Here is a 25,826-nt window from a genome sequence, read left to right as displayed (position 1 = left end):
AGAGAAATGTCAAAAGAGCGGTGAAAAATGTGGTGTCGTTTGCTCGCTGTCTCTGTCGGTTTGCTTTTGTAGCGTCTCTCGTTATAAACACATCTCCTTGAAAATGTATCTTCAGTCTCACAATATGCTCTCAAAATGGTGTTTATCTAACTACATACTTCTTAAGAGCACACTGAGCCACAATCAATGAAAAAACTATGAATAAAAGTTGGATTCTATCTCGCTCTCTTTCTCCAATTCTTCTGCTAATGTAGTAGACTGAACATTAGCCAAATAGAAGTTTGCGTTATTTTTGGGACATTCTTTATGTACAGTTAATCTGACCATTGCGGAATTTCCGGTATGACTAATTTCTATTTTTTAAGCTATTTTAGTATAATACTTTTGTACACATATGTACAATTGTCTATATGAAACTACACTCTCTCTCAGTGAGTTTGTTTATGTATGTACTTGTTAATTGTTTTCTATTGATAAGATCGCATCATAGGGCTAAGGTTAATGCGATTATTTATTGTGTTAATTCCATTTTATTCTTTTCTAGGTTTGTGAGTCTTATCAAAATACTGCATACTTTCATTTCAATAAATTCTAATTTCATTAGTGTAATCGAACTTACTACGAAATAACACAAAATTCTTCTTAAGTAACATCGGGAATATTTTTACTTAGGAATTAGAAAAAATCGCAAAGATGAGATAAAATATTAAAATCACATAAATTAAGCAGAGTCTAGATTTTTTACGTGCTTGAACCTTATTTTAAGTTTCGGCTCACCTTTGCCACGATATCCAGCCGATTGATCGTCTGTTTCTGAGCCGTAAGCAACGAAGGCGACGCCGTTTTTCGAAAAAGTTTAGTGATTTCCGAACCAATCGTGCTTTCACTTTTTAGGCCCAAATAATCTTTCAAAACGGTTTTCACTGATACTTCCGATATTCCAACGATACTGGTAAGATCTCTGACCGTTAATCGTCGTTTCTCAAGCACCGAACATTTTTGTTTTATTGACGCATTGATCATCAGTTGTTCCAAAAAATTACCGTTATGGGTTTGAAACAAACATAAATTATTATTGTCATTTTCAAAAGCGTATTTTACACCGTCGGCTTTTCATCGTTTTTTCGAAAACAACAATAAAAAGATAACCTGTTTTTTGTTTTAATGTGGGCGTGCCCGAAGGAGAATGGCTTTCGTAAATCAAGTTTCGTTACTGTATACACTTCCATACTTTTAACAGGTAGGCGTGAACCGAAAGTAAATGCTTATCCTCAACTGTTGCTTTTCAATTAGCTGAACATATGTAAATATGTTAACAAACTTTCAATTATTGATCAATATTATTGAAGATTTTGCATAAATTTCAAATCAATTTTATTATTTCTTGGAGGAATATTTTAAAGCTTATCGTTGTATAAAGCCCGGGAAGACATTATATTAACTTATTCGAAGTAGTTTTCGATGTTTCGATATCATATAAAAAATAGGGATTTTACATGGTTAAACAGCTACTGATGGATCGAAGAGAGGTCAAGATTATTTGAGGAAACCTTATTCTATAAATGCGCTAATAACCTTAAGCGACTTTATGTGTGAAGGAGACCAACGAGGAAGATATATCCAATCAACCAGAAGAAAAGCCACAAACTGGAGTAAATACCAAACACGAAGTCTGAAATTAAAAACGGTAAATTACCGTATATATCATCACGAAAATTACGCGAAAGACTGGTCCATCTGTTGGCTTTTAGCTCATACACCCGGCAAGAAATAAACTCAATCCTACAAAGGGAAGGATTACGTGCTTGTAAACGACAAGCCGTCGTGAATGTGTGTAAGGATGTAGCACAGCTAAGTCGCAACGTATACAGTCGTCCTTCCAGCAGGCGACAACTAAGACTTCCACTAGCAATAATTCAAATAAATATGACTTTGTCGATTTCGAACGGCGGCAGCAGTATGCAGCTGCCTTTGCACGATACCATGAGGAATATATGCCACTCTTTCAGCAGACCAAGATCTAAGGAGCAGTCTCCGCGAATTCGGTGCATGTCCGAAGACTGCCCGGAATACTAGAACATCAGTGAACGTATAGCGTCTACATTTCACATCCTTCTGCGTTGTTTAATATTTTAAGTTTAAAATTGTTTATATAAAAATTAAATTTATGCTTCCTAAAACAAACTGAATTTTTTTATAAAATAAACGTATATGAGAGTTAAACTTTTGAGTTTGGGATACAAAAGCATTAAGCCCGAGTGGTGTTTACTAATCGAGCTAAGTATAGGGTTATTTATATACAACTGGTCAGAATGACAAGACGAGTTGTTCGCACTGTCTGTCGTATGTTCATCCTTCCGTGCAAGTGACAACTTGAGTAAAAATTGAGATATCTTAATAAAACTAGGTACACATGTACAATGAAGCCTAAGGAGGTTTAACTTGGTAGAGAAATGGGCGGAATCGGATCATTGTCCATAAAACGCTATTGATCGAAAACATACAAAGTATATGACGGGTTTTGCTAAAAACTACTGGATCATATACGTGTCTTCCCTTAGGAGACACCGTATTTCTAAGATCCTCAGCGAAGAAATTATTTCACCGCCCAGAGTTTTGTTGCTTGTATATGGGAATATGAGTTTTGAGTCTTTTGTTAAATGTTCTTGAAATGGGTAAGATTTTTATCAACACCGTAAGTCCTTGATAAAATCAACTGTATCTATCTGTATATCTGTTTTATGTTAAAATAATGGAAGCTGCATTAAATCTCACGCCTTCGGACGAGACGATTCCAAGAAATCCAAGAGCAGGACCAGATCGCGAACACCAAACATGTTCCCGAAAGCTCATTCAACGAATGGAAAGTTACGCGATCTATCCAGTCGCAAATTACGCCAACGCCTCATCCACTTGTTGGCACTGAAGCCTTTCACTCAGCGTGAACTAAATAAGCGTCTACAAAAAGATGGCATACGTAAACCCGAAGAATCATTAATTGGAAATGCTCTGGCGGAAATTGCTCAACTAAGCAACGACGAGCTCTGTTTGTTATCTTTAGATAACTTTGTAAGGGCTGAGAAATAATTAATGTTTTCGAGATCACTGAAGGTTTCTATAATATATTGAGTATGATTTGATCTGTGGGTGTTTTAAACTACGCATAAACTTCATTTAATTCAACGAAAATCTCTAGTTTCTCTTCTACTTTGATGGCAAATGTTACAAATTGTCGATTTTTGCTGGGTTATGCTTGGATGGATTACCAAGAATTATAGCGAGACGTGTCTCTTTGTCGAGTTTGTTTGAAAAGTTTCGCAAGAAAATTGATTCTTTGCTTCCGATCTTCTGAAATTCACATTCCCGTAAAGCAGTTGTGTTCAACAAAGAGTTTTTCACTGCCACTGAGGTCTACGTATTAGACCTTCAAAAAATGTACTTTTCAGACCAATTTATCAAATAAATCGCCATTTTGCAAAATTGTACACGAGACGAGTTGAATTTTTCTTTAAATCGTTAAATAATGAAAGTATTTCCCTGTCTTTGTCCAAATCTTTGTTTCTGAGTTTCTCACCGCAAAAATCATTACATTGTTCAAAAAATAAGAAACTACTTTAATATGAGGAAATCAGGATACCCTCTTTTAAGAATTAGAGTCTCTTTTTAAATGTTCTTGAATTGTAAAAAATTTTACCAGCACGGCAAACCTTCCAACAATGCTCTGATTTTTCGGTTTTCGCCCATTTGCAGAACAAAGGAAGTTGGGAAAGTCCTCTTAATAGATTACGTGTTTGTTTTAAAACCATAATGGTAATTGTTTGTTATGAAGCTGGGTTTTGTTCTAGATCATTGTATACTCGTATGTATATTCGGGTTAACTTTTTGAAAGCATCCAACAGGTAGTACTCAGGTACGTTTCTACTCAATATGGGGAACCCTCAAAATCAAAATTAAATAGAGCACCTACTTAGGGACACTCAGGTAAGAAAAACTAATTTTAAAAGTTCCGCGTCTCAACCCTTTTGAAGAACAGGTAGTTGCAGCAGGTAGTTTCCTTCAGCCTCTTCGTCAGGTGTTTTTAGTATAAAAAGGGTTGCAGCGGCGAACTTTACTTTAAAACCGTAAAGAACTTTACTATAGCAACATCACGAGAAATTATATTATCAGTCGCAAAACGCATAAAAACAACCGCAAATAATGGAAGATTTATTCGATTTCCTAACTCAATCCGCATTTCAAGAAATCAAAGAGCACAACCAGACAACGAACACTAAACATGTTCCAAAAGCTCATTCAACGAATGGAAAGCTACGCGATCTATCCAGTCTTAAATTACGCGAACGCCTCATTCACTTGTTGGCACTGAAGCCTTTCACTCAGCGTGAACTAAATGCGCGTCTACAAAAAGATGGCATACGTAAACCCGAAAAATCTTTAATTGGAAATGTTCTGGCGGAAATTGCTCAACTAAGCAGCGACGAGTACTCTTTGAAGCGCTGTATGTGGAACGAAGTGAAAATAAATTGGTCTTATTACACGGAACAGGAACGGCAGCAGTTGAAGTTACGTTTGACACCGAATCTATCAAACCCAACCAATTCAAACGAACACACCTCAACTTTCAATCAGATCTCTCCTCCAATAATTAGCGCCGCTCAACCAATTCAAGGAGAAACCGCCATCGAAATCTGTGGAAAGCGTCCTTGTTTGGAGTACGAAGAGCCCCAGATTAAGAAGAAACGTCGTATTAGTACTAAGAACATTGGCAACAAAAACCCATGTAAAGGGGCACAACCAGATCATAAGCAGGTCCCACTCAAAGAACCAACTCTGCAAAAAATCCAAAAAGTATCAGGTGATGGTACTCACAAGAAGAACTCACAAAAGGAACCGATTGCCAAGCCAACTTCCGTAGTAGCAGTTTCTGATATCTGCAAAAGTAATCAACGCCAGGAATCAGTTCCAGAAATTTCCAATTTTTCATGTCTCAATACTACTGAGAATAACCAGCATCGGAAACCAGTTATCCAAACAAACTCCGTAGTACCCGGTAGAAGTACTTACAAGACTAGCCAAAATCAGAAACATCCAGGAACTTCTGAGAACGGCCAGCATCTAGAACCAGCTCTACTTTTAAACAAAAAAGTATCAAATAAAAGTACTCTCAAGAAGAGCTCACAAAAGGAACCAGTTATCAAGAAAGCTTCTGAAGGAGCAGGTACTGATATCTACAAAAATAACAATCGCCAGGAATCAGTTCCAGAGGTTGCTTCTAAATTTTCAAGTGTCGATACCATTGAAAATAAACAACATCGGAAAACGTACGCCGTGGTATCCGGTAACGATGCATACAGGAGTCACGAGAAACCAGCAGGAGCATCCGAAAAGAGGATGATTCTAGAATCAGATCTACAGTCTAACAACAAAGAATCAGGCACGCAAAAAGAGCCCGTTGTCAAGACAGCTTCTGCAGTAGCAGTTGCTGATATCTATAAAAATAAGCAGCGCCAGGAATCAGCTCCAGAGATTGCTTCCACATTTTCATGTGTCGATAAAATTGAGAATAGCCAACATCGGAAAACAGTACCCGGAAACGATATTCACAAGAATTTCCAACACCAGAGACCATTAGGAATATCCGAGAAGCGGAATAATCCAGAATCAGCTCTACGGATAAACAACAAAGTGTCAGATATTCACAAGAAGAGCACGCAAAAGCAACCAGTTGTCAACGTAGCTTCTGAAATATCGGCTATTGATGCCCATAAAGATTACAACAGCCTGGAAGCAGTTCCAGAGGTGGCTTTAAAAGTTTCAGTTAACGGAACTAATGATCAACACAAGAAACAAATTCTTCAAACAATCTTCAAGAGGCCGGCAGTTGAGTATCGTGTTATTGACGAAGGCAATACTGAAGCGTCGAGCTACGACTTTAGTAGTTACCCGACTATCCGAAGCATTGAACAGCGCCGTCAATACAAATACGATTTTGAGCGCGTTTACAAAGAGTACTTTCCACTACGACAGCGTGTCGAAGAAGCGCAGAACATTTTACATATTCTGCCTGAGCAGTTACGAAATGTGCCCGAAGGATCTGCGGAATGCGAGCGTATCACGAATCAAATTTTTGCCGTAACTGAGCGACTCAATACTAAGGAAGAGATTGGGCTCAAGCGACGTTTTGATTATTTGGAGGCGAAGTTGATCCATATCAGACAGCGCGTGGATGATTTTGACCAACAAATGCTGGAGGAAAGAGCAGGACAGGCTGCGGTTGCCCCGACAATGTTTCAACAACACCAACGATAAGCAGAGATTCAATATTTCTAAGGAAAAAAAAAACAAATGCAAGATATCAGACCTCTGAATCTAAAGTTTCGGCAAAGACCAACTATTTTTTAAATAATTTATATTTAAGCTTAGTATATACATTATATAAGTTACATTGTATTCTGAAATAGTTGTTTTAGAAATTTATACCCGATTGTTTCTTTTATTTAAATTTATCTTTATGCTTTTGTAACACTAACTGAAATGTATATTTATGTATCTAAAAGATGTGGTGTTAATATTTCCAGATAATAATGAAACTTCCTTCCAAAACTCTCTTAAGCTTGAAAATATTTTTGACACAGCGAAGGATGATACTGTTCTATATTAAGCTCAATATAATTTTCTGGATCCGGGTACAATTGCCATCAGGAAAATATAAAAAAAGTTTTAGAATCCTAGACTTGAATAGAGGTTTTACCCGAATGTTTTTTTTTGTTGCTTATGGGGTTATATGCGCTGGTGATTTTCTAAAACTACCTGTCTTTGAATATATAGTATTGTTTGAAATTCTTAAGTTGATTATTTAAATTGGTTGTCATCAGTATCGTATTACGAGGTTTGACAATTAAGTAATGAGACTGCTTTTATTGCCGCGCCTGTGGTAAGCCTGTGAGCTTGAGATTCCCTTTCTCTTTTTCCGGCATACCTCCCCACTTCATTGATATATGTACCATCGCTCTAGCTTGTTTAGTTCTCCTGTTACGTCAAGTTGAGTAGACGTGTGTTTGTAGTGCTCGTCACGAAAATGGAAAAACGAAATCAAGAGCAACGCGTTGGGATAAAATTTTGCGCCAGATAGGGCGAAACAGCTTCGGAAACGTACGCTAAAATTGTAAGAGTGTATGGTGATAGTCTCTTTTTTGATAGCCGTGGAATCATCCACAAAGAATTCATTCCACCGGGGAAAACTGTGAATCAAGTCTACTATTGCCAAGTACTGGAAATATTGCGAAAACGAGTCAACAGCGTGCGCCCAGACATCGTTCGTAACTTAATCCTTCATCACGACAACGCGCCGTGCCACACCGCTCTCAGCGTGTCCCAGTATTTGGCCTCTAAAGCCAAGAAATGTTACGAAGCATGGAAAACGCGCTGGAATCGCTGTATAGCTGCCCAAGCGGACTACTTTGAAGGGGATAGCAGAGAATGTTGTAGAATGATTTTCAAATATACGGCTTTTATAGAATCAGTCTCATTACTTAATTGTCCTAACTCGTACTATCAAATATTACTAAATTGACAGTGACATATTTTATTGCAATGGAGTCAGTTCGTGTATTGAATAGAACTAGAATTTCATGATACGTGTGTAGCAACGACAGGCCGATCAATCTATCTTGAAGCATGTTCGTCTTTCAGCAACGTTTTTATGCAGCGAAGTGTCGAACAAGAGCGTTCAGATCTCGCATTCGCCATAGGAAATATGCAGAATATACGAAGAAAACTATCAATTATGTGGTATAGGTCTACAACGCAGTTCTTCAACGTTTCCAACGCAGTAATGTAACTTAGTAATATGTTGTTTTTTGACCACCAATGGCACTACCTATGCTCAAGTTCACCATTGAGCTTCAAATGTCGCACGACGTTGTCATTATCCAAAAGATCTTAGAATCTATCTATCAAGCAGTCCATAAGACTTGCCATTTTTTTTGATATTCCGAGCACATACTCAGTTGAAATGCATTCAATACTTCTATAGAAAAGTGCATCTTAAAATCTTTGCCGATTGTATCCAACAAAGGAATATGCTTTGAGACCACTCTTAGCAAGTTTTCACGCAGAAAAATTCGCGTTTTGTTTTTCGGCTGCAAATTCTTGGTTTTCCTTCGTCAAGTTTCAGTTTTTTTCGTGTCTGAATAAATGGATCGAAAATGTTCCTCCTTCTGGAATAGTTTTAGCATCACACTAGTTTGAAATAGTTTCTAGTTAATTTCGCCGTTATGCCGTGACATAAAACCCGCCGGACAATTTTTCTCTCTATCTTTTTCTATGAAAGGCTCTTTGGCTGAGCTTAGTTCCCGTATATCTTAATGGAAGATATATTAATCGTTGAATAATGAAAGTATTTCCCAGCCTTTGCCTAGATCTATGCTTCTAAGTTTCTCAACGCTGAAATGATTACATTTTCCAGAAAGAGAGAAACTGCTTTAATAAGAGAAATTCAGTATACCATATATTTTTAGGTTTTGATTCGCTTGATAGATATGTCAGCACTGTAATTTTCGAAACAGTTATCAGTATATATGTATGTATCTGAAGTCAAAATAAGAAAAGGAGCAAACATTTTTAATGTAACTGTAGTAATTGTTCATCTTTATTTTTTTTTAACGAAAGCCTTGCCAGCTTGGGAAATCCCGTTAACAATTTGTGTTGTGTTTGTTTTAAACCCATAATAGTAATTTTTTGATACAAAGCTGTCTTTTGCTGGAACAAACCTTTTCATAAAATATATTACTGAGTCCATTGTATTATCAATTATGAAACAATGATTAACATAATACCAACCATTATAATAACATTCAAAACATTCGGGTAAACTGTTTGAGAGTATCATAATGGTTCTACACAGGTACGTTTCCAAAATTAAAATTGAATAGACCAATTTAAGGACACTCAGGTAGGAAAAAAAAAAAAAAAAAATCCACTTCCCAATCATTTTGAAAAACAGGTAGTTGCAGCAGGTAGATAAATCTGATAGCACGTCGACCATTTTTTTTAGTATAAAAAGGGTTGCAACGGCGAACTTTACTTTAAAACCGTAAAGCACTTTATTAGAGCAACATCACGAGAAATTATATCATCAGTCGCAAAACGCATTAAAATAAGAGAAAATAATGGAAGATTTATTCGATTTCCTAACTCAATCCGCATTTCAAGAAATCAACGAACACAACAAGATTGCGAACAACAAATATGGGAACAACAAATATGTTCCTAAGGCTCATTCAACGAATAGACAGTTACGCGATCTCTCTAGTCTTAAATTACGCGAACGCCTCATTCACTTGTTGGCACTGAAGCCTTTCACTCAGCGTGAACTAAATGCGCGTCTACAAAAAGATGGCATACGCAAACCTGAAAAGTCATTAATTGGAAATGTTCTGGCGGAAATTGCTCAACTAAGCAACAATGAGTTCTGTTTGAAAAGTTGTATGTGGAACGAAGTGAAACCAAATTGGTCTTATTACACGGCACAGGAACGGCAGCAGTTGAAGTTACGGAAGACACAGAAATTGTCAATCCCAACCATCTCAAACGAGGTTACCACAATTTCTAGTCAAACGTCTGCTCCAATAATTAGCGCTTCTCTACCAATTCATAAAGAAGCCGTAAACGAAATCTCTGGGAAGCGTCCTTGTTTGGAGCACGAAGAGCCCCAGAATAATAAAAAACGTCGTCGTGTTGTTGGCAATAGCAACAATATCTATTCACAACCAAATATTAAGAACATAGGCAACAAAAGCCAATGCAACGGAGCACAACCAGATCACAAGGAGATCCCACACAAGGAACCAGTTCTTCAAACAACCTCCAAAGTATCCAGTAATAATACCGCCGAGAAGAGCCAGCATCAAGAACTAACTCGGCAGAAAATCCAAAAAGTATCAGGTGATGGTAATCACAAGAAGAGCTCACAAAAGGAGTCTGTTCTTAAGACAGCTTCTGATACTATCTACAAAAACAACCAATGCCAGGAATCAGTTTCAGAGATTGCTTCTACATTTTCAGCTGTCAATACCATTAAAAATAAACATCATCAGAAACCAGTCCTCCAAACATACATCGCAGTACCTGATGGAGATATTTATAAGAGTCAACAATACCAGAAACCACTAGGAATCTCTGAGAGAAGCCAGCACCTAGAACCAGCTCTACAGTTAAAAAACAAAGTATCAGATAGGGCTATTCACAAGAAGAGCACGCAAAAGGAACCAGCTTCTGAAGTAGCAGTTACTGATATGTACCAAAATTACCAACGCCAGGAATCAGTTCCTAAGTTTGCTTCAAAATTTTTAAGTGTCGAAACCATTGAAAATAAACAACATCGGAAACCTGTTCCCCAAACATACGCCGTAGTGCCCGGTAGCGATATTTGTAAGAGTCACCAACAAAAGAGACCAGCAGGAATCCCTGAGAAGATGAAGCAAGAATCAATTGTACAGATAAACAATAAAGTATCAGGTATAGATACTCAGAGGAGAAGTTTGGAAGCAGTTATCAAAACAGCTTCTGAAGTAACAGTTACTGATATCTACAAAAATAACAAACGCCAGGAATATGTTTCACAGGTAGCTTCAAAAGTTTCAGCTAACGATACTAATAAGAATGACAAACATCAGAAACAAGCTTTCCAAACAAACTCCGTGGCATCCGGTGGCGATATTTACAAAAGTCACCAACACCGGAAACCAGTTCTCCAAACAACAACTACAGAGCATCCTGTTATTGCAAAAAAGGTAATTCCAAGCTACGACTTTAGTCTTTACTCGACTGTTCAAAGCATTGAACAGCGATGTGAGTACAAATACGATTTTGAGCGCATTTACGAAGAGTACTTTCGACTACGACAGCGCATCGAAGAAGTGCGTTACATTTTCCGTGTACTGCCCGAGCAGTTGAAAAATGTGCCCGAAGGATCTTCGGAATACCAGCGTATCGCAAACCGAATTTTTGCTGAATATGAGCGACTCAATTCTAAGGAAGAGATTGAGCTCAAGCGACGTTTTGACTATTTGGAGGCGAAGTTGATCCATATCAAACAGCGTGTAGATGATTTTGACCAGAAGCAGGCGAAGGAAAATGCAGCGCAGGCTGCGTTGGCCGCATACTCACAAAGATAGGATATTTTTAAGAAACTGAAACACATATATATATTAAAAATGTTAGGAGATTAAGAATACAATTTCGAACCTGCCAGACGTTGCGGTTGCTGTGATACAGATACCGACAGAAATTTCGAGAAGGGCAACCATTTTTAGAATATTTTATGTTTAAGCTTAGTATATAATCAATTTAAATTTTATTATTAAATAATTTTATGTGAATTAAATTTCTAATTGTTTTCTTTTTGATGCTAACTAAAACCTTTTTTAATTATTTAGATAATGTGTTTTTCATTTATTTTATTCCTTTGAAATCCCGAAGTTTTATTTATCCAATGGAGAGTTAATCGACTTAGTCGACTAAATTTCAAAAAATCGATTTTCTCTTTGACATATACTTATAGTATAACGGTTGAGCATATTTATGAGAATTTTTTCCGAAATTTTGAAGTGGATTAAACAAACAGTTTTGGAGATACGAAATATGTCAGATTTTTGTAACTTAAAGTGTGTTTGTCGTTTGAGTGAAAGCCTAGTTATTTCCTGCTTGTATAACCTACTGCAATGAGATTTTGTATAGGCACTACATTTCGGCCTGATAGACTTAATCGTTGTCATTCTATCTCATCTCTGACTTAATATATTGTAAATGCCATCTTTTTGAGATTCTTGTTTCAGATACGTTTAGGAAATTTTCTTTCAAACAGCTGGACCCATCGACTATATATTTTTAATCTAAAGCTCAGCGAACCAAATAAGAATAAAGCAGTGGAAAGCAGCTTTTGGCTGGATAAAATATCCGTCAATAGAATGAACCAGCTGTCGTGGGTATTATGAACGGCTATCTCTCAGAACTTTATTGCTTCTTCTTTGCAATGGGCCTAACACACTTATTATGGACGATAAAGCAGGTTAGAATATCCAGTGTGCAACAAGGATCTTGCGATAATTTTAAATTTCCTCGCCGCCAGACACCATTTTTCGGATGTCTTCCGGGAGATCTGCTACGAGATGAAGTGAATTCAAAATTCTTCAAAATTAATCACCGATTCTAAAAGCATATACTGTAAGTAAGTACAAATGATTCTTATTTAATTATTAAGGGTTATATCGACTGCCACTCATTAGAGTATATCGGATGTTTGCTTAAACCGAAATCTTGTACATATTTCCTATTAATGCCTCGCCATTAAGCGTAATCTTAGCACGAACCACACTTTAAAGCGGTCTCATTAAAGATTCATCAGGCTTTGCTGTTACGTCATACGAAGAGGCAGTTGTTGCCTGCTGCCAGCTTTTTTTGGCAACTAGTGACTTGCCAAACACAGCGGAAGTTGGCTTAGAAGTTATGCCATACCGTTATGCGTTGCCTGCCAGCTGGCATTTGACAACAGAAGCAAGCAAATCTGCATATGTACACATTAAGATACACATTTGTGGTAAGAAATGAAGATAGATTAAAAGTTTATCATATATACTATACATTAGGTTGGTACCAAAACTGAAAATTGTTTAGTTTAATTTTTATTCTTTAAGTGATGGCTGGGGTACTGTTGCGGCTTATGAGATACTATGCACAAAAAATTACATACCACCCTAATGTATATATATGTACATATGTGTGGGTGTGGTCAGTTGCGAGCAAATTTCTTATAAGATAGTTGTAAATATAATCGTGTTCGCTGCATTGTACGAGTTCGACTTTAAAATTTAAAGCACCACCCTAATGTGTACTACCTTGGCAGAATATTTGCTTGCCTTTGGTGTTAACTGTGAATGTCCTCTTAGTATCTAACCGTATATGATATCTTTTGTTAAAAATTTAAGTACCACCCTAATATGTATATTATTGGCATATTTGCAGGCATTTGGGGGTAAGATTTAAAGTGTTAACTATGAATATCGTCGTGGGTATTAATTCATACGAGATCTATTGCAAAAAATTTAAGCACCACCCTAATGTATTTCTTCTACCAATTTTGGGTTAATTTTTAGCTGTTAACTGTGAGGGCAAAGTTAAAGCACACCCTAATGTGTCTAACATGATAACTGTAAATATCTTCATAGATTTAAGCATCACCCTAATGTTTTCATAACCCATAAGCATCGGCCTAATATATACATATATCACGTTAACTGAAACTATCTTCGTAGTTTTTAAGTCGTACAAGATCTCTTGCAAGTAAACTAAGCACCACCCTAATGCGTTTATTTGTTTGCGCGCTGCCTAAAATTACACACTTCGACGCTCATTAATAATTTACAAATCCATATTAATTCCTCATTTTATGCGACTGCCAAGCGAGAGTGTTGAAATTATTTGCATATAACATACATGCGTGTGTGTGTGTGTATGTGCGCGCGTTTACCATTACGCGTGTGTTTGTTTATGCGTTAACCGTTAATGGAGCGTAGCAGCTGTTCGCCCGCATAACGAAGCACCCTTGAAGCCTAGAATGGCAACAACTTGTCCTCTGTATGCAAATTGCTTCACATGCGTGTGGGTATGTATGTGTGTGTTTGCGCGTTTGTCTCCCTCACTCTAAAGCTGGGTGTCTTCGTGCTGGCGGAATAATTGCTTTTAAGTGTTTTTCGTATAAAATAAACAACAGAGTCTAATTGCATAATTGCAGCTAGCGTTAAGTACCTTATCATGTTGTTGTGCATTACCATATGTAGGTACATATGTGTTGGTAAGTGTATGCCTGTACATGTATGTTCAGCAACACTACACATACACACACACACACACTTCCGCTTGACTAGCACACTCATTCACTTTCCTACTCATTCATTAACTCACACTTTGGCAGCACTCAAAACGCGCTTGTTGCGGCGTTACGTATACGCCATGGCATTTTTTTCTTTTGTTTATCCTGTGTACTTATCTTGCGTGTGGTTGCTTTTATTTTTTGTTGCTGTTATATAAATTAATCATATTTTACATATATATGTATGTGAGAATCGTTACACATACACACATACACAGCTAAGTAGGCGAACGGAACTTATTTATTTAATATATACAAGCATACATTGTGGCATTGTAAAATATGAGAGACAATCTGCCACCGTTGCATAAACATAAAGGCCGCGAGAACACTGTGCGGAAGCAGCAACACGTTTGCGTTTGGGGCGCCACCACCGCTAACTGTAACTGCAACTGCAAATGCAACTGTAGTGGCAACAACTGGCGCGCTTCCTGTTATATATACGAGTATGCAGCATTGACATACAAAATATTTCAACATTAATTGCAATTCTCACGTGAATGCATTGCTGTGTTGCCTGGTTTGTTGTACAAGGTTGTTGTGCGTCCGCACAGTGGGTCTAAGGTGTTCAAAAATGTATTGAATTTTTATTTTGGAAACTTTATAGCGGGTCTTGCGGCATATTTGTTTGTAAAGGGTGTTTTTTTAAGAGCTTGATAACTTTAAAAAAAAAAAAAACGCATAAAATTTGCAAAATCTCATCGGTTCTTTATTTGAAATGTTAGATTGGTTCATGACATTTACTTTTTGAAGATAATTTCATTTAAATGTTGACCGCGGCTGCGTCTTAGGTGGTCCATTCGGAAAGTCCAATTTTGGGCAACTTTTTCGAGCATTTCGGCCGGAATAGCCCGAATTTCTTCGGAAATGTTGTCTTCCAAAGCTGGAATAGTTGCTGGCTTATTTCTGTAGACTTTAGACTTGACGTAGCCCCACAAAAAAATAGTCTAAAGGCGTTAAATCGCATGATCTTGGTGGCCAACTTACGGGTCCATTTCTTGAGATGAATTGTTGTCCGAAGTTTTCCCTCAAAATGGCCATAGAATCGCGAGCTGTGTGGCATGTAGCGCCATCTTGTTGAAACCACATGTCAACCAAGTTCAGTTCTTCCATTTTTGGCAACAAAAAGTTTGTTAGCATCGAACGATAGCGATCGCCATTCACCGTAACGTTGCGTCCAACAGCATCTTTGAAAAAATACGGTCCAATGATTCCACCAGCGTACAAACCACACCAAACAGTGCATTTTTCGGGATGCATGGGCAGTTCTTGAACGGCTTCTGGTTGCTCTTCACCCCAAATGCGGCAATTTTGCTTATTTACGTAGCCATTCAACCAGAAATGAGCCTCATCGCTGAACAAAACACGCGCGCGAAACACATTTCGAACCGAACACTGATTTTGGTAATAAAATTCAATGATTTGCAAGCGTTGCTCGTTAGTAAGTCTATTCATGATGAAATGTCAAAGCATACTGAGCATCTTTCTCTTTGACACCATGTCTGAAATCCCACGTGATCTGTCAAATACTAATGCATGAAAATCCTAACCTCAAAAAAATCATCCGTTAGAATAAGCTATGATTCGAGGAAATTCCCCAAACTTCTTGTCATTTGTACTAGAGACGCTTACTACGAGCAAGAAAAACTATTAGAGAATGGAAATAATAACTTCTCCAAATTACTATACTGCGCCAGAGCAGTTATTGACTTCTAAAGAGGCAGCAAGGTTAACCAGCAAGATGACCATGCGTGCTGGTCGTAGTCTATTCGGTCGACTATTGTCCAATAATGAATGCTGGGTCACAAGATGGGTGATGGTGTTGCGTATAGTACGCTCAGTAGGCCGATTATATTGACCATAATTTGAGCGAAGCGCGCGAAACACATTTTTTCTAGAACTTGAATTTTCGTTATAAAGTTGAGCGACTTGTAAATGTTGTTCAGGCGTTAGTCTTTCTATGCCAAACAATATTGAACCAAATTAACATGACAGTTTGACACGACTCATGCGTGATCTGTCAAAAAGAAAAAAAAAAACATTGAAAAAGGTGCCTCTAGTCAGAGCATAGCCAGCTTTAAAAGTTGGCAGGTTGGCAGAATACTCTGTAGCAGCTTAAACTCCTATCAAATACGAAAACAAAAGCTGTTTGCCTAGAAATATTGTTTTGTAATCATTATCTAGTGACAGAGAAAGCTGTGGTCGCTTGGAAAAGGGAGGACTTAACCTCTTCATATTCGCAATATAAGTATATACGTATATATATTATTCACAGCAGTAAAATTGTATTCACATTGTCACACTGTTGCAAACTCCGCTGCCTGGAGTGCCATTACTGTTCTTGTTGTTGGTGGCATGCGGTTGCCGCAGCGAGTGCTGCGCTATTTCACGTTATCCTTGTCCGCTTTGTTTGTGGTGAACGCAAAAGGAAACAGCAATTAAACGCTCTCCACTTGTGGTCGACAGTACACACGCTAACACACTCACACACACACACATACATTCAAAAACCATACAGCAGACAATTATACAATTCAACATGCATATATGCATAACGGAGAATTTACGCACACACACATACTCACTTATAGCCGTAGGATAGTTTATTACTGCAATCTACTATTTGCTGGCTGAAAGCTGCAGTGGCACTCGAGCACCACACTTGGCTCCATTCAGCACGGAGCACTTAGTAAGCAAGCAGCTAACGAAGCAACCGAATTAGCAGCCAACCAAACGTTCGACTTGTCAGCCTCTGATTCAGCCTATCAATGAGCTTGCGTCCCGTACTCGGCTCACCAACAAGCTTGTACCTTTTGCAACTCCGACTCAGCCTGCATCACTGACTCTGCCTCAGCCTATCAGCCGTCTAGAGCCAGAAAGCCAGCCAGCCAGCCAGCGTTAGTCTGCTTGCCGCGTTTTTGTGGCCAGCTAAGAGTGTTGTAGAGCAGTTATGTTCTGGCCACTGCTCGCCTGTTTGCGCGACTACTGTGCTAATTGCTCCTTGGCCGGCATCAGCTACATTGCCAATAACAAGTAAGTATGTTGGCTGCTGCAATCCTGCCAGCTCTTCTTTGTGTTTCCGTGCTTGCACATAGCACTGCATAGCGCATAAATGCTTCCAAGAGCATGCATAATTCAGATTGTATTGTCACGTAGCGCCTTAGGCTCTGCCAACACACGTTCTTCCGCCACATCTGCTTTTGTCTTGCAGTGCGCAATTCGCCTACCTTCTCCTCATAAAAGCGGCAAAGCTCACAGTTCATTTCATTCTTTAGCATTAGCATAATCCATATCCTGCTCATTTCCTTTTTCCTTGAGAAATGCGCTTGTATTAAAGCACTGTATTCATTTTCAAACATAATATACTTAGTCTAATCCGTTTTGTACTCATCGTCACTTTTCTTTCACTTGCAGATTGCATATTAGTGAACGCGTTTTCTGGCTCTTTTGTTTCATACTCTCCGCTTTTGGCTCGTACAAGCTCATTTCAACGTTCGAACGTGACTTTGAGCAATCCGCTGTCAGCATTGTCTTCGAAAGTCTAACACCATACGACAAAATCTATTTTCCCAGTGTGGCCGTGTGTGAGACGTTGGAGAAGGATGGCACCACGCCAGCGGTGGAACAGTATATCGAGAGGTAAGTGAATTTTTGCCTTCGACAACTGCAGGTTTTCTAGTTTCGCTGTATGTGGAGATCTTAGTAATGGCCAAGCGAGTGCTTTTATTAGATCTCGATGTCTCAAATTAAGTATTTCAAGTACTTTCCCTCTCCGATAGTACTTGTATTCCTGTGCCATTTTTACAAAAATAGACTAGACCTGAAGTATTTCCAGTCCCCTTACTTTGAGTTTTATACCACAAGAGTATAAATACCTGCATAAAAACTTCTTTGTTACTGTTATTGCCAACGTTGTTCCGCTGGAAAAGAGAAAAAGTTGTATTAATCTCTAAAACCCGAAATGTCAATCAGGAGCTCGAGAGGTTGGCTCTTTTTTGAAAAAGAAATTTTGTGAATGTTTCAAATATACTTCTTCTCTACCGGCGTAGAGATCGTTTATGCGGTTATAGCCGAGTTTACAACACCACGTCAGTCCTTCTGCAATACCGCTGTTTGGCGCCAATTCGAGATTTTAAGTCCTCCAGGTCAGGTCCTCCTCCACCTGGTCTTTCCGGAGTAGAGGTCTTCCGCATTTTTCTTTGTTTTTAGATAATTTTTGAACTGTTTGTAAAAGTATGCTCTCAATGAGGTAGATAGCCCATTTTCTAATCCAATCTCTTTAATTTTGTTCTCTATAATTCATGAGACAAATTTTGGTCCGACTTTACCGCAAGGTTTGGAAGACAATCTCTTTGTTAGATCTCACTAAACCTGGTTGATGCTGTGGCCGTTAACGTTTGGACATTTTTACGTGTCGTATTCGAAACCCATCGGCAAAACTCAAGCTGAATGTTTATTGATCAGTTATGTTAATCGAGCCCCTTACTCCGAACAGACGCGCGCTTGCAGCCGCACTCCTTGTTGAGCCGTTAAAGCGAATGCTTAATGCGATTGTAGCAACGGAGGTCGTGTATGTTAGCGCAACTTTAACCCAGATCTAAAACAACTCACCCTATTTACACTCCAGAAACTCCTTCGATAGATGGACACCGGTATCAAGGGCGCCCACGCATTCAACGGAAATGCCAAGTACATAGAGACTTGTCTACAGTTGGGATATAGAACTTGCGTGACCTCGGAACTGAAGAAGTTTTTTTTCTCGACCCCGAACGGCTCACAGTTATGGAAGCAGGAAGGGGAACCTGGTTTATGTCATGGTTAAGAGGTTTAAAATCGTGACTAGAGATCTGTATATCATTGTACCGATTTCCTGTAGAGAAAGGTGTAAAAATCGTGATTCTTTCCGAATCTTTAGACACAAAACTTGTGTTCTTCAGACTTACAACTATGTCTGGAATTTTCTCAAAAACTCATTTCTAGATTTAGTGCACTTTTTTGGTTTCTGAAGTTACGTAGTATTTTACTATGGTTGTCGGTAGTTGTTGTTAGCTTACCTTGGCCGAATAAAATCCGGTGCGTAGAACCGGCTATTGTGAAAATTGATACTATATTAATATATCAAGTTAAACTCCTACTTGTCTAGAATAGACCCCAACATATCCAATATATGTCCTGCGTAAAATGAGTTCCCGCATCCTTACCATCCTAACGGGGATTAGGTATCCGTTACTAAAACAACAGGGTTCATTAAACTTTCTAATTTAACTACCTTAGATCGCAGCTGTAAGCGCGTAAGCGGTGCCCACGCTAATAAAAAAGATCCCTTTGATCTATTCGTACTTTAGGTCCCTCTGATAGATTGAGAGCAGTCTAGTCGACATACCTAAAGGGTAAAGGCAGGAAATTAAATTTCTTCACTATTTCCATCGATTTCTCTGCTAAGTTCCATATTTTTAGGTGTGATCGTAGCGCTCTTTTAACATCGATATCGTTTAGTAGGAACTCCTCTAAGGCATAAGAGAGCTCCCAAGCATACTATCAATGGGTGAGGATTTCGATTATTATGAAATTATATCTACCCCCTGTGCCTTTTTCTTGTTCCCTAAACTGAAGAGGCCCATGAAAGGACGACGTTACGCTTCTCTTGACGAAATAAAGACGGCATAGAAGGAGGAGCTGAAGAAGATAAAAAAAAAATGATTTTTTGAAGTGCTTCGAAGATTGGAAAAGCCGTTGGCACAAGTGTATATTATCTCATGGGGATTACTTTGAAGGGAACAAAATAGATTTTCATGAATAAATAAATAATTTTTGAAAAAAACACAAAATTCGCGATACTTTTTGAACACACCTCTATCTATACTAAGATGGAAAAATGTTCTAGGTTTAGTATTTAGTATATTTCGATATTCTTATCGATTATAAACTCTTTTATTAAAAACATATATTTCATTACTAAAATCGTTATAAGATATACCATAAATATATATACATATATATACTAATTTCTTTCTCTTCTCTCTCGCTCGCCGTGGTTCTAAATGTAGCACGTACGTACTCTCCATCATTAAATATTTTACATAATTACAAATACAAGCACATATCGGTCGTATCATATTATATTTATTTGTGTACATTTTATATTAATTAGCATGAAGTAGAATGAAAGATGATACAAAATATATTTTTTTCAAGCTGCGTTAGGCAATTATAAATCCCAATGAATGCAGCGCTCATTGTTAAAAGTGATAATGTATGCAAATATAATATTTATACTCGAATGAAAGCATAAACTCAGGCAATTAATTGCGTATTTTGCCATATTTGCTTATTAACCACATATATTTCTCATATTCTCGGCTTTCATTAGCATTTAAATTACAAACTTGATTTGCCAACAGAAGATTTACAAATTTTCAAAGCAGACGAAACTGTTGTGTGTAATTAAATGATAATTAATTTAATTAATTCAATCAAGTTTTTAGTTATGAAAATAAATGGCGAGATTGCTAGTTTTTCTTTATTTGAGGGGTTATATACAGTTAGAAGTTTCAAAAATTGAATATTTTTATTTTAATTTATTATTGTACATATATTGAAGAATAAACATAGAAAATTTTATATCGTTCCCGTGAATATTTTCGTAGTTACACGCAAATTTGAAAAGCCGTTTGAGGTGCTTGAAAGAAAACGGCTTAGAACTTAAAAATTAAACTGAAGCTCTTGTGGTCGACCATTTACCAAAAAGATCTTGAGACAGCGCAATTAGTATTGGTTGCCCAGCGCTCGCCAAGCTGTCGCGAAGCCCAGCTATCAGTGATAGAACACATTTGGAGTCGTGGAGTTACTTATATGTGTTTTCAGTTAATAACTACCGAAGACTCAAAGCCCCATTTCAATTTTGCAAAATTCATTCATTACGTTTTTTACTTATTTTATTGCATTTTATTTATGTATTGTTGATTTCTTTGACTTTAGTTGGTTTTCATCCCAACATTTTAAAATATTTACATAACATACATCTCTCTAAAATCACTATTTTCAAAACTCAGTTACCCCGAAGAGTATGACTATGACGTCGAAATTTATGTCTTAAAACTACTTTTCCCGCATGAGTACAACACCGGCAATGCCAGGGCACATTGCTTCGATAAGGAGGGCACCGATGCTGAGTGTCCGCACACCCACTACAGGGAACTAACGGAGAAGGTAATAAAAAGTCTAAAAATAATATATTTAATGAAATTAGTGAAAAGTTTGAACTTGTCTACTAAATGGATTCCAGCTTCATGAGAATTGCTCCAACGTTTTGGTGGAATGCTCGCTCGGGCACAAGGCCTTCAACTGCTGTCATTACTTTGTACCACTACTCACACCTTATGGCTACTGTTATCTTTTGAATTCAAGGCAAAACAATCATCCGTAAGTTTTACTCGTTAATAAAAATTATTCAGAAGGAATTCCAGTAATATATGTAAAGGGTATAAAGATTATGTAATTTTCGAAAGACTTTATAAATGATAAGCAAGTATTAAAAGTTTGGGCATAAGATCGCAAGTATTCAAGATTTCAGAGAAGATCAAATCATATCGGGTCTCTCTTTACAAATGTTCACAATCAAAATTCCTGCCAACGGACAGACTCTCAAACCTTAGTGAGATGAAATAAGATGGAATCCATGGACAAGAATATCTCTGTTTTTCTATTATAAGATCTTGTAGTTATTTATTAGATCCCAGATTCAATCCGTTGCTCGATAGTTGTGTTTTGATCCCTGAATAGAGTGAAACAAATGACAATATTTGTTGACATTGAGAAATGTTATACATAGTTATATATATATATGTAAGCAGGAAGAATATGAAAAAAAATTTCTTTAATGGAAAATTGTGTCACTCCAAGATGTCTGCCATAAAGATAGTACCAGATCTACGCTTCCGGGGCGCAGCCTGCCTCAGAGTAATGACTATCCACTCCAATAGTCGCGCAGCGATTTAGCCTTAGGTTCGCTGACTATGTGCTCAAAACTAGTAAAATAATGTCTGGACTCCATATCTTTCGCATCGATTTATGATTATACTGGATTGAGGTATTGTGTGAAACTCTGCGACTGATGAGCTTGCTAGGACAGGTAGAACAGTCTGAATAACTTCGAATTAAGAGCGGATAGGAGATACTTTGGCTTCTTGTGGCTCACTACTGGATTGTTGTGCCTCAAAATAACTGAAAAAATGTTGGCCTACCACCAGCTCCTGGCACAGAGTAAACCGTAAAAGTTCTAGTGTACTTCAGATCAAGGCAAAAATACTTCAAACCTCAAAGTAAAAGCTAGTTGAGATAGCGGAAATTGAAGTAAAGCAGCTAAGCAGTTTTGTGATATGTTTAGGCCGTTTTTGCTGATAGTTGTTAACCAGTTATAGAGATTTTCCGTTAGGTATTTCAAATAATTGTTCATAACAGTCTAAGGCCTCCCCGCGTAGCTGAGGGATAAGCCATCTAACTTAACCGTCACTCTCTTTATCAAAACAGCGACAGCAAACATTGGTTCCCGAGTGAGGTGGAGGACAATCATGCCACAGTGCGCTTAGTCACCGATGTTGCAGTCGAGGTATGCTTGAGATCAAACATTTGGCACTCTTAAATAGTATGCATATGTCACACAGGTTTTCGTGCTCAACGAGGAGGATATACCTTATGCCAATCTAGCTGGTATTACAACAAAGGTGGCAACACCAGGCAAACATACGGACCTACAAATATCCGTGCAAGAAATGGTTAACGATGTGGATGTGCGTGAAGTGTCACCAGAGTATCGGGGTTGTCGTTTCTTCGACGAGATCATGCCGAAGTCATCGTTTCGCGTCTACAGCTTCAGCGCCTGCATTGTCGACTGTATTGCTGCGCTGCAAATGCGTTACTGCAATTGTTCGATATACAATTTAATGCCGTCGGCGCGTGCGGATATGCCCGATTGTGATTATAACGGACTTTTGTGTTTGGAGAAGGAAACGAAGGTGTCGCCCGATATTAAATTGCTGCTGCCATGGCCGGAGAATAATGAAACGTGTGATTGCTTGCCGTCGTGTACTGAACACGACTTACGTGCGGTTTCCGAGTACAGTCCGAGGTTAGTCGTGCCGGTTCACTTTCTTTAATATGCTCTCAATATAATATTTGGACGTCACAGCGGGCGCAAAGGTGTAGAAAGGCGTAGTGTTGCCATCAGCCTCGTTGATCGCCCCACTGAGCGTTATCGTCGCCAGGCGCTGCGTACGCGTTTGGATGTTGTCGTCACTATCGGTGGCATATTGGGTTTGTTTTTAGGCGCCAGCATTCTGAGTCTCATCGAGCTTGTTTACTACTTTACCTTGCGGCTCTACAATAACATCCAAATGATAAGAAAAAACGAGAGAGCGCTAAACAGAGTAGTCCAAAAAAGCAGAATAAAGGGTGCGAGTTTAAATAAAGGAAGGAAATAAAGATTTCCATTGCTTAAATGTATTTCATCGTCAAGCTAAATTATATGAAATTCCTTAATGCGATTCACTGCACGCTAATTTTATAGTTTCGTCAAGATTAAATAAAAACTATATGAAGTCTCATTGAATCTTTTCAATAACATTTTTTATGATACCGTTTTTCAAATTGAAAAAGTCCGACGATGTGAATAATCTTTAACCTATTACTTTCCAATCGTACTCCTCTCGGAGTCTGAAGCCACAAGATATAATTTTTTTCTACACACCTCATTGCCACTTTGGTTTAAAGGAATTGTGGAACGTTGCAACGCGAAAGTGCAAAAAAAACGTCTTTCCAGACAGTGGATTCATCCTTATCGCTTGGCTGCCAACATATCCTGGAATTCCCGTCATTCACCACAGGCTTAAAGACCACAAGACTCCGGCTTAACGTTGAGCTCTCATGAGTCCTACTTTTTGTTCAGTAAACCGCAAAGGTGCAATGGAGCTTATCTCCACCTTCAATTCTTTAAAAAATGTAATAAGGAATGCCATTATCGCAATATCATCCACCTTGGAGTCCATAGCTAACAAGGCTAATCAATCCCTAACTTATGCTAAGCGCACGGACATTGAGCTCAAAGCCGCATTCGTTGTGATCAGATATTTTCTAAAAACTTGCCTTTTAACACAAAGTAGTTTCTTCTGTAGAAACGCGAACATATTGGTTTTGATATTGATCCAACTTTCTACAACTATTTCAAAGAAAGGATGTTAACAATTAATATCAAGAATAAACGAACCAAATCAAGGAATTATTACCTAATCGTCGAGGATTAGTTGCCATTGTGATCTTTCGGACCCTTTCCCTCAAGTTTACAACTGTTTTCGTTAACTCTAGTACTTCACCGCTCCGTCATTGCCGATTTGTTAAGATACTTTTCTAAAAAATACGTGATTCGAGCAAAACCATCGAACCTCCTATCCTACCAGATCAATTAGTTTCGCTTCCTTGTCTAGTCTTCAAAAAGCAGAACTAACGGCGCCGATATTGAGGCCAATAATATCAATGTCATCGGTGTACGCCAACAGTTATACACCGTCATAGAAGATAGTATCTTCTCTATTTAGTTCTGCAGCTCGAATTATTTTCTCCAGCAGCAGATTGAAGAAGTCGCACGTTAGGGAGTCACCTTTTCTGAAATCTTGTTTGGTATCAAACGGCTCGGAGAGGTCCTTCGCGATCGTGACGGAGCTTTTGGTGTTGCTCAACGTCAGTTTACACAGCCGTATTAGTTTTGCTGGGATACCAAATTCAGACAAAGCGGCATAAAAGCATCTTCTTTTCGTGCTGTCGAAAGCAGCTTTGAAATCGACAAAGAGGTGGTGTGTATCGATTCTCTATTCCCGGGTCTTTTCCATTATTTGGCGCATGGTGAATATCTGCTCGGTTGTTGATATAGGCCTATTTGAGGAGTCGAGCCAAATTTTGTTCAGCGATGAGGCTCGTTTATGGTTCAATGTGTATGTAAACCAGCAAAATTGCTGAGGTTGGAACGAAGAGCAACCTGAAGATATTCAGGAGCTGCCATTTCATCCAGAGAAAAATAACGGTTTGATGTGGTTTGTGAAACGGAGGAATCATCGGTCCATATTTCGTAAAAAAACGATGTCGGTGAGAACGTAGCCGTCTTTAGAGACCGTTCGCGTCATTACCGACTGTTTGATGTTTTAAACGAAGCTCGTGATCTCTATTTGGTTTCAACAAGATGGCGCCACTTCCCACACACCGCATCATCCAATGGATTTATTGAGAGAACACTTCAGTGAGCAGATAATTTCACGTTTTTGGCCGACCAATTGGTCACCAAGATCAAGTGGTATCGGACGGCTAAACTGTTTCCTGTGTGGATATGTAAAGTCTAAAGTCTATGCAGACAATTCCGCTTCGATTCAGGCCTTGCAGCAAAGCGCGCATGTCATTCATCAGTTACCAATCAGAATGCTCGAACGATTTATCGGTAATTGAACCCGACTGATGGACCATCTGAAACGTGGCCTAGGCCAACATTTAAAAGAGATAATCTTCAAAAAATAAATGCAAAGAATGCTTGTAGGCATGATTTTGATTTTAATGGTGTTGAGCTTTGGAAAAATTCGTTCTTATAACTACACTTTATGACATGCTTTCAAATTCTCTTTTTGAGCGCTTATTCAGCTTAGAGGAATATTAGCTGAATAAAGTGCTCCAAAGGGATTGGAACTTGGCTTAGACTTGCACCCTCAGTTAGCACAAACCTTGTGAATTAAATTGTGAGTGTAGAGTAGTATGTAATACATTAGCAGTTATAACAATCGTCTACAGCCGATCGTTGAGTAGAGGGTCTTCTATTCGGTCGTTGAAACTACTTCATTATAATACCAACAACTTTGTTTGT

The 25,826-nt window shown here is 38.2% G+C and overlaps 3 protein-coding genes across 3 annotated transcripts; all 3 read left to right on the top strand.

Annotated features, from left to right (window-relative positions):
* Positions 1-4,197: 4,197 nt before the first annotated feature.
* Positions 4,198-6,309, top strand: LOC105222999 (RNA polymerase II elongation factor Ell). The gene has a single exon (XM_011200584.2). It carries the CDS (start codon positions 4,198-4,200, stop codon positions 6,307-6,309), a length of 2,112 nt encoding a protein of 703 aa, XP_011198886.2.
* A 2,861-nt stretch (positions 6,310-9,170) lies between these two features.
* On the top strand, positions 9,171-11,177 carry LOC105223000 (RNA polymerase II elongation factor ELL2-like). Its single transcript, XM_011200585.2, has one exon. It carries the CDS (start codon positions 9,171-9,173, stop codon positions 11,175-11,177), a length of 2,007 nt encoding a protein of 668 aa, XP_011198887.2.
* A 5,329-nt stretch (positions 11,178-16,506) lies between these two features.
* Positions 16,507-23,474, top strand: LOC105223001 (pickpocket protein 19). Its single transcript, XM_049447080.1, has 7 exons — positions 16,507-16,963; positions 17,345-17,569; positions 20,956-21,139; positions 21,216-21,352; positions 22,460-22,538; positions 22,594-23,057; positions 23,118-23,474. Exons 1-7 carry the CDS (start codon positions 16,881-16,883, stop codon positions 23,407-23,409), a joined length of 1,464 nt encoding a protein of 487 aa, XP_049303037.1. The 5' UTR covers positions 16,507-16,880; the 3' UTR covers positions 23,410-23,474.
* Positions 23,475-25,826: the final 2,352 nt, after the last annotated feature.

The sequence above is a fragment of the Bactrocera dorsalis genome, chromosome 2, assembly GCF_023373825.1.
Source record: "Bactrocera dorsalis isolate Fly_Bdor chromosome 2, ASM2337382v1, whole genome shotgun sequence".
Taxonomy (NCBI): domain Eukaryota; kingdom Metazoa; phylum Arthropoda; class Insecta; order Diptera; family Tephritidae; genus Bactrocera; species Bactrocera dorsalis.
The sequence above is the reverse complement of the archived record's forward strand: the minus strand, read 5'-3'. Positions and strand labels throughout refer to the sequence as shown.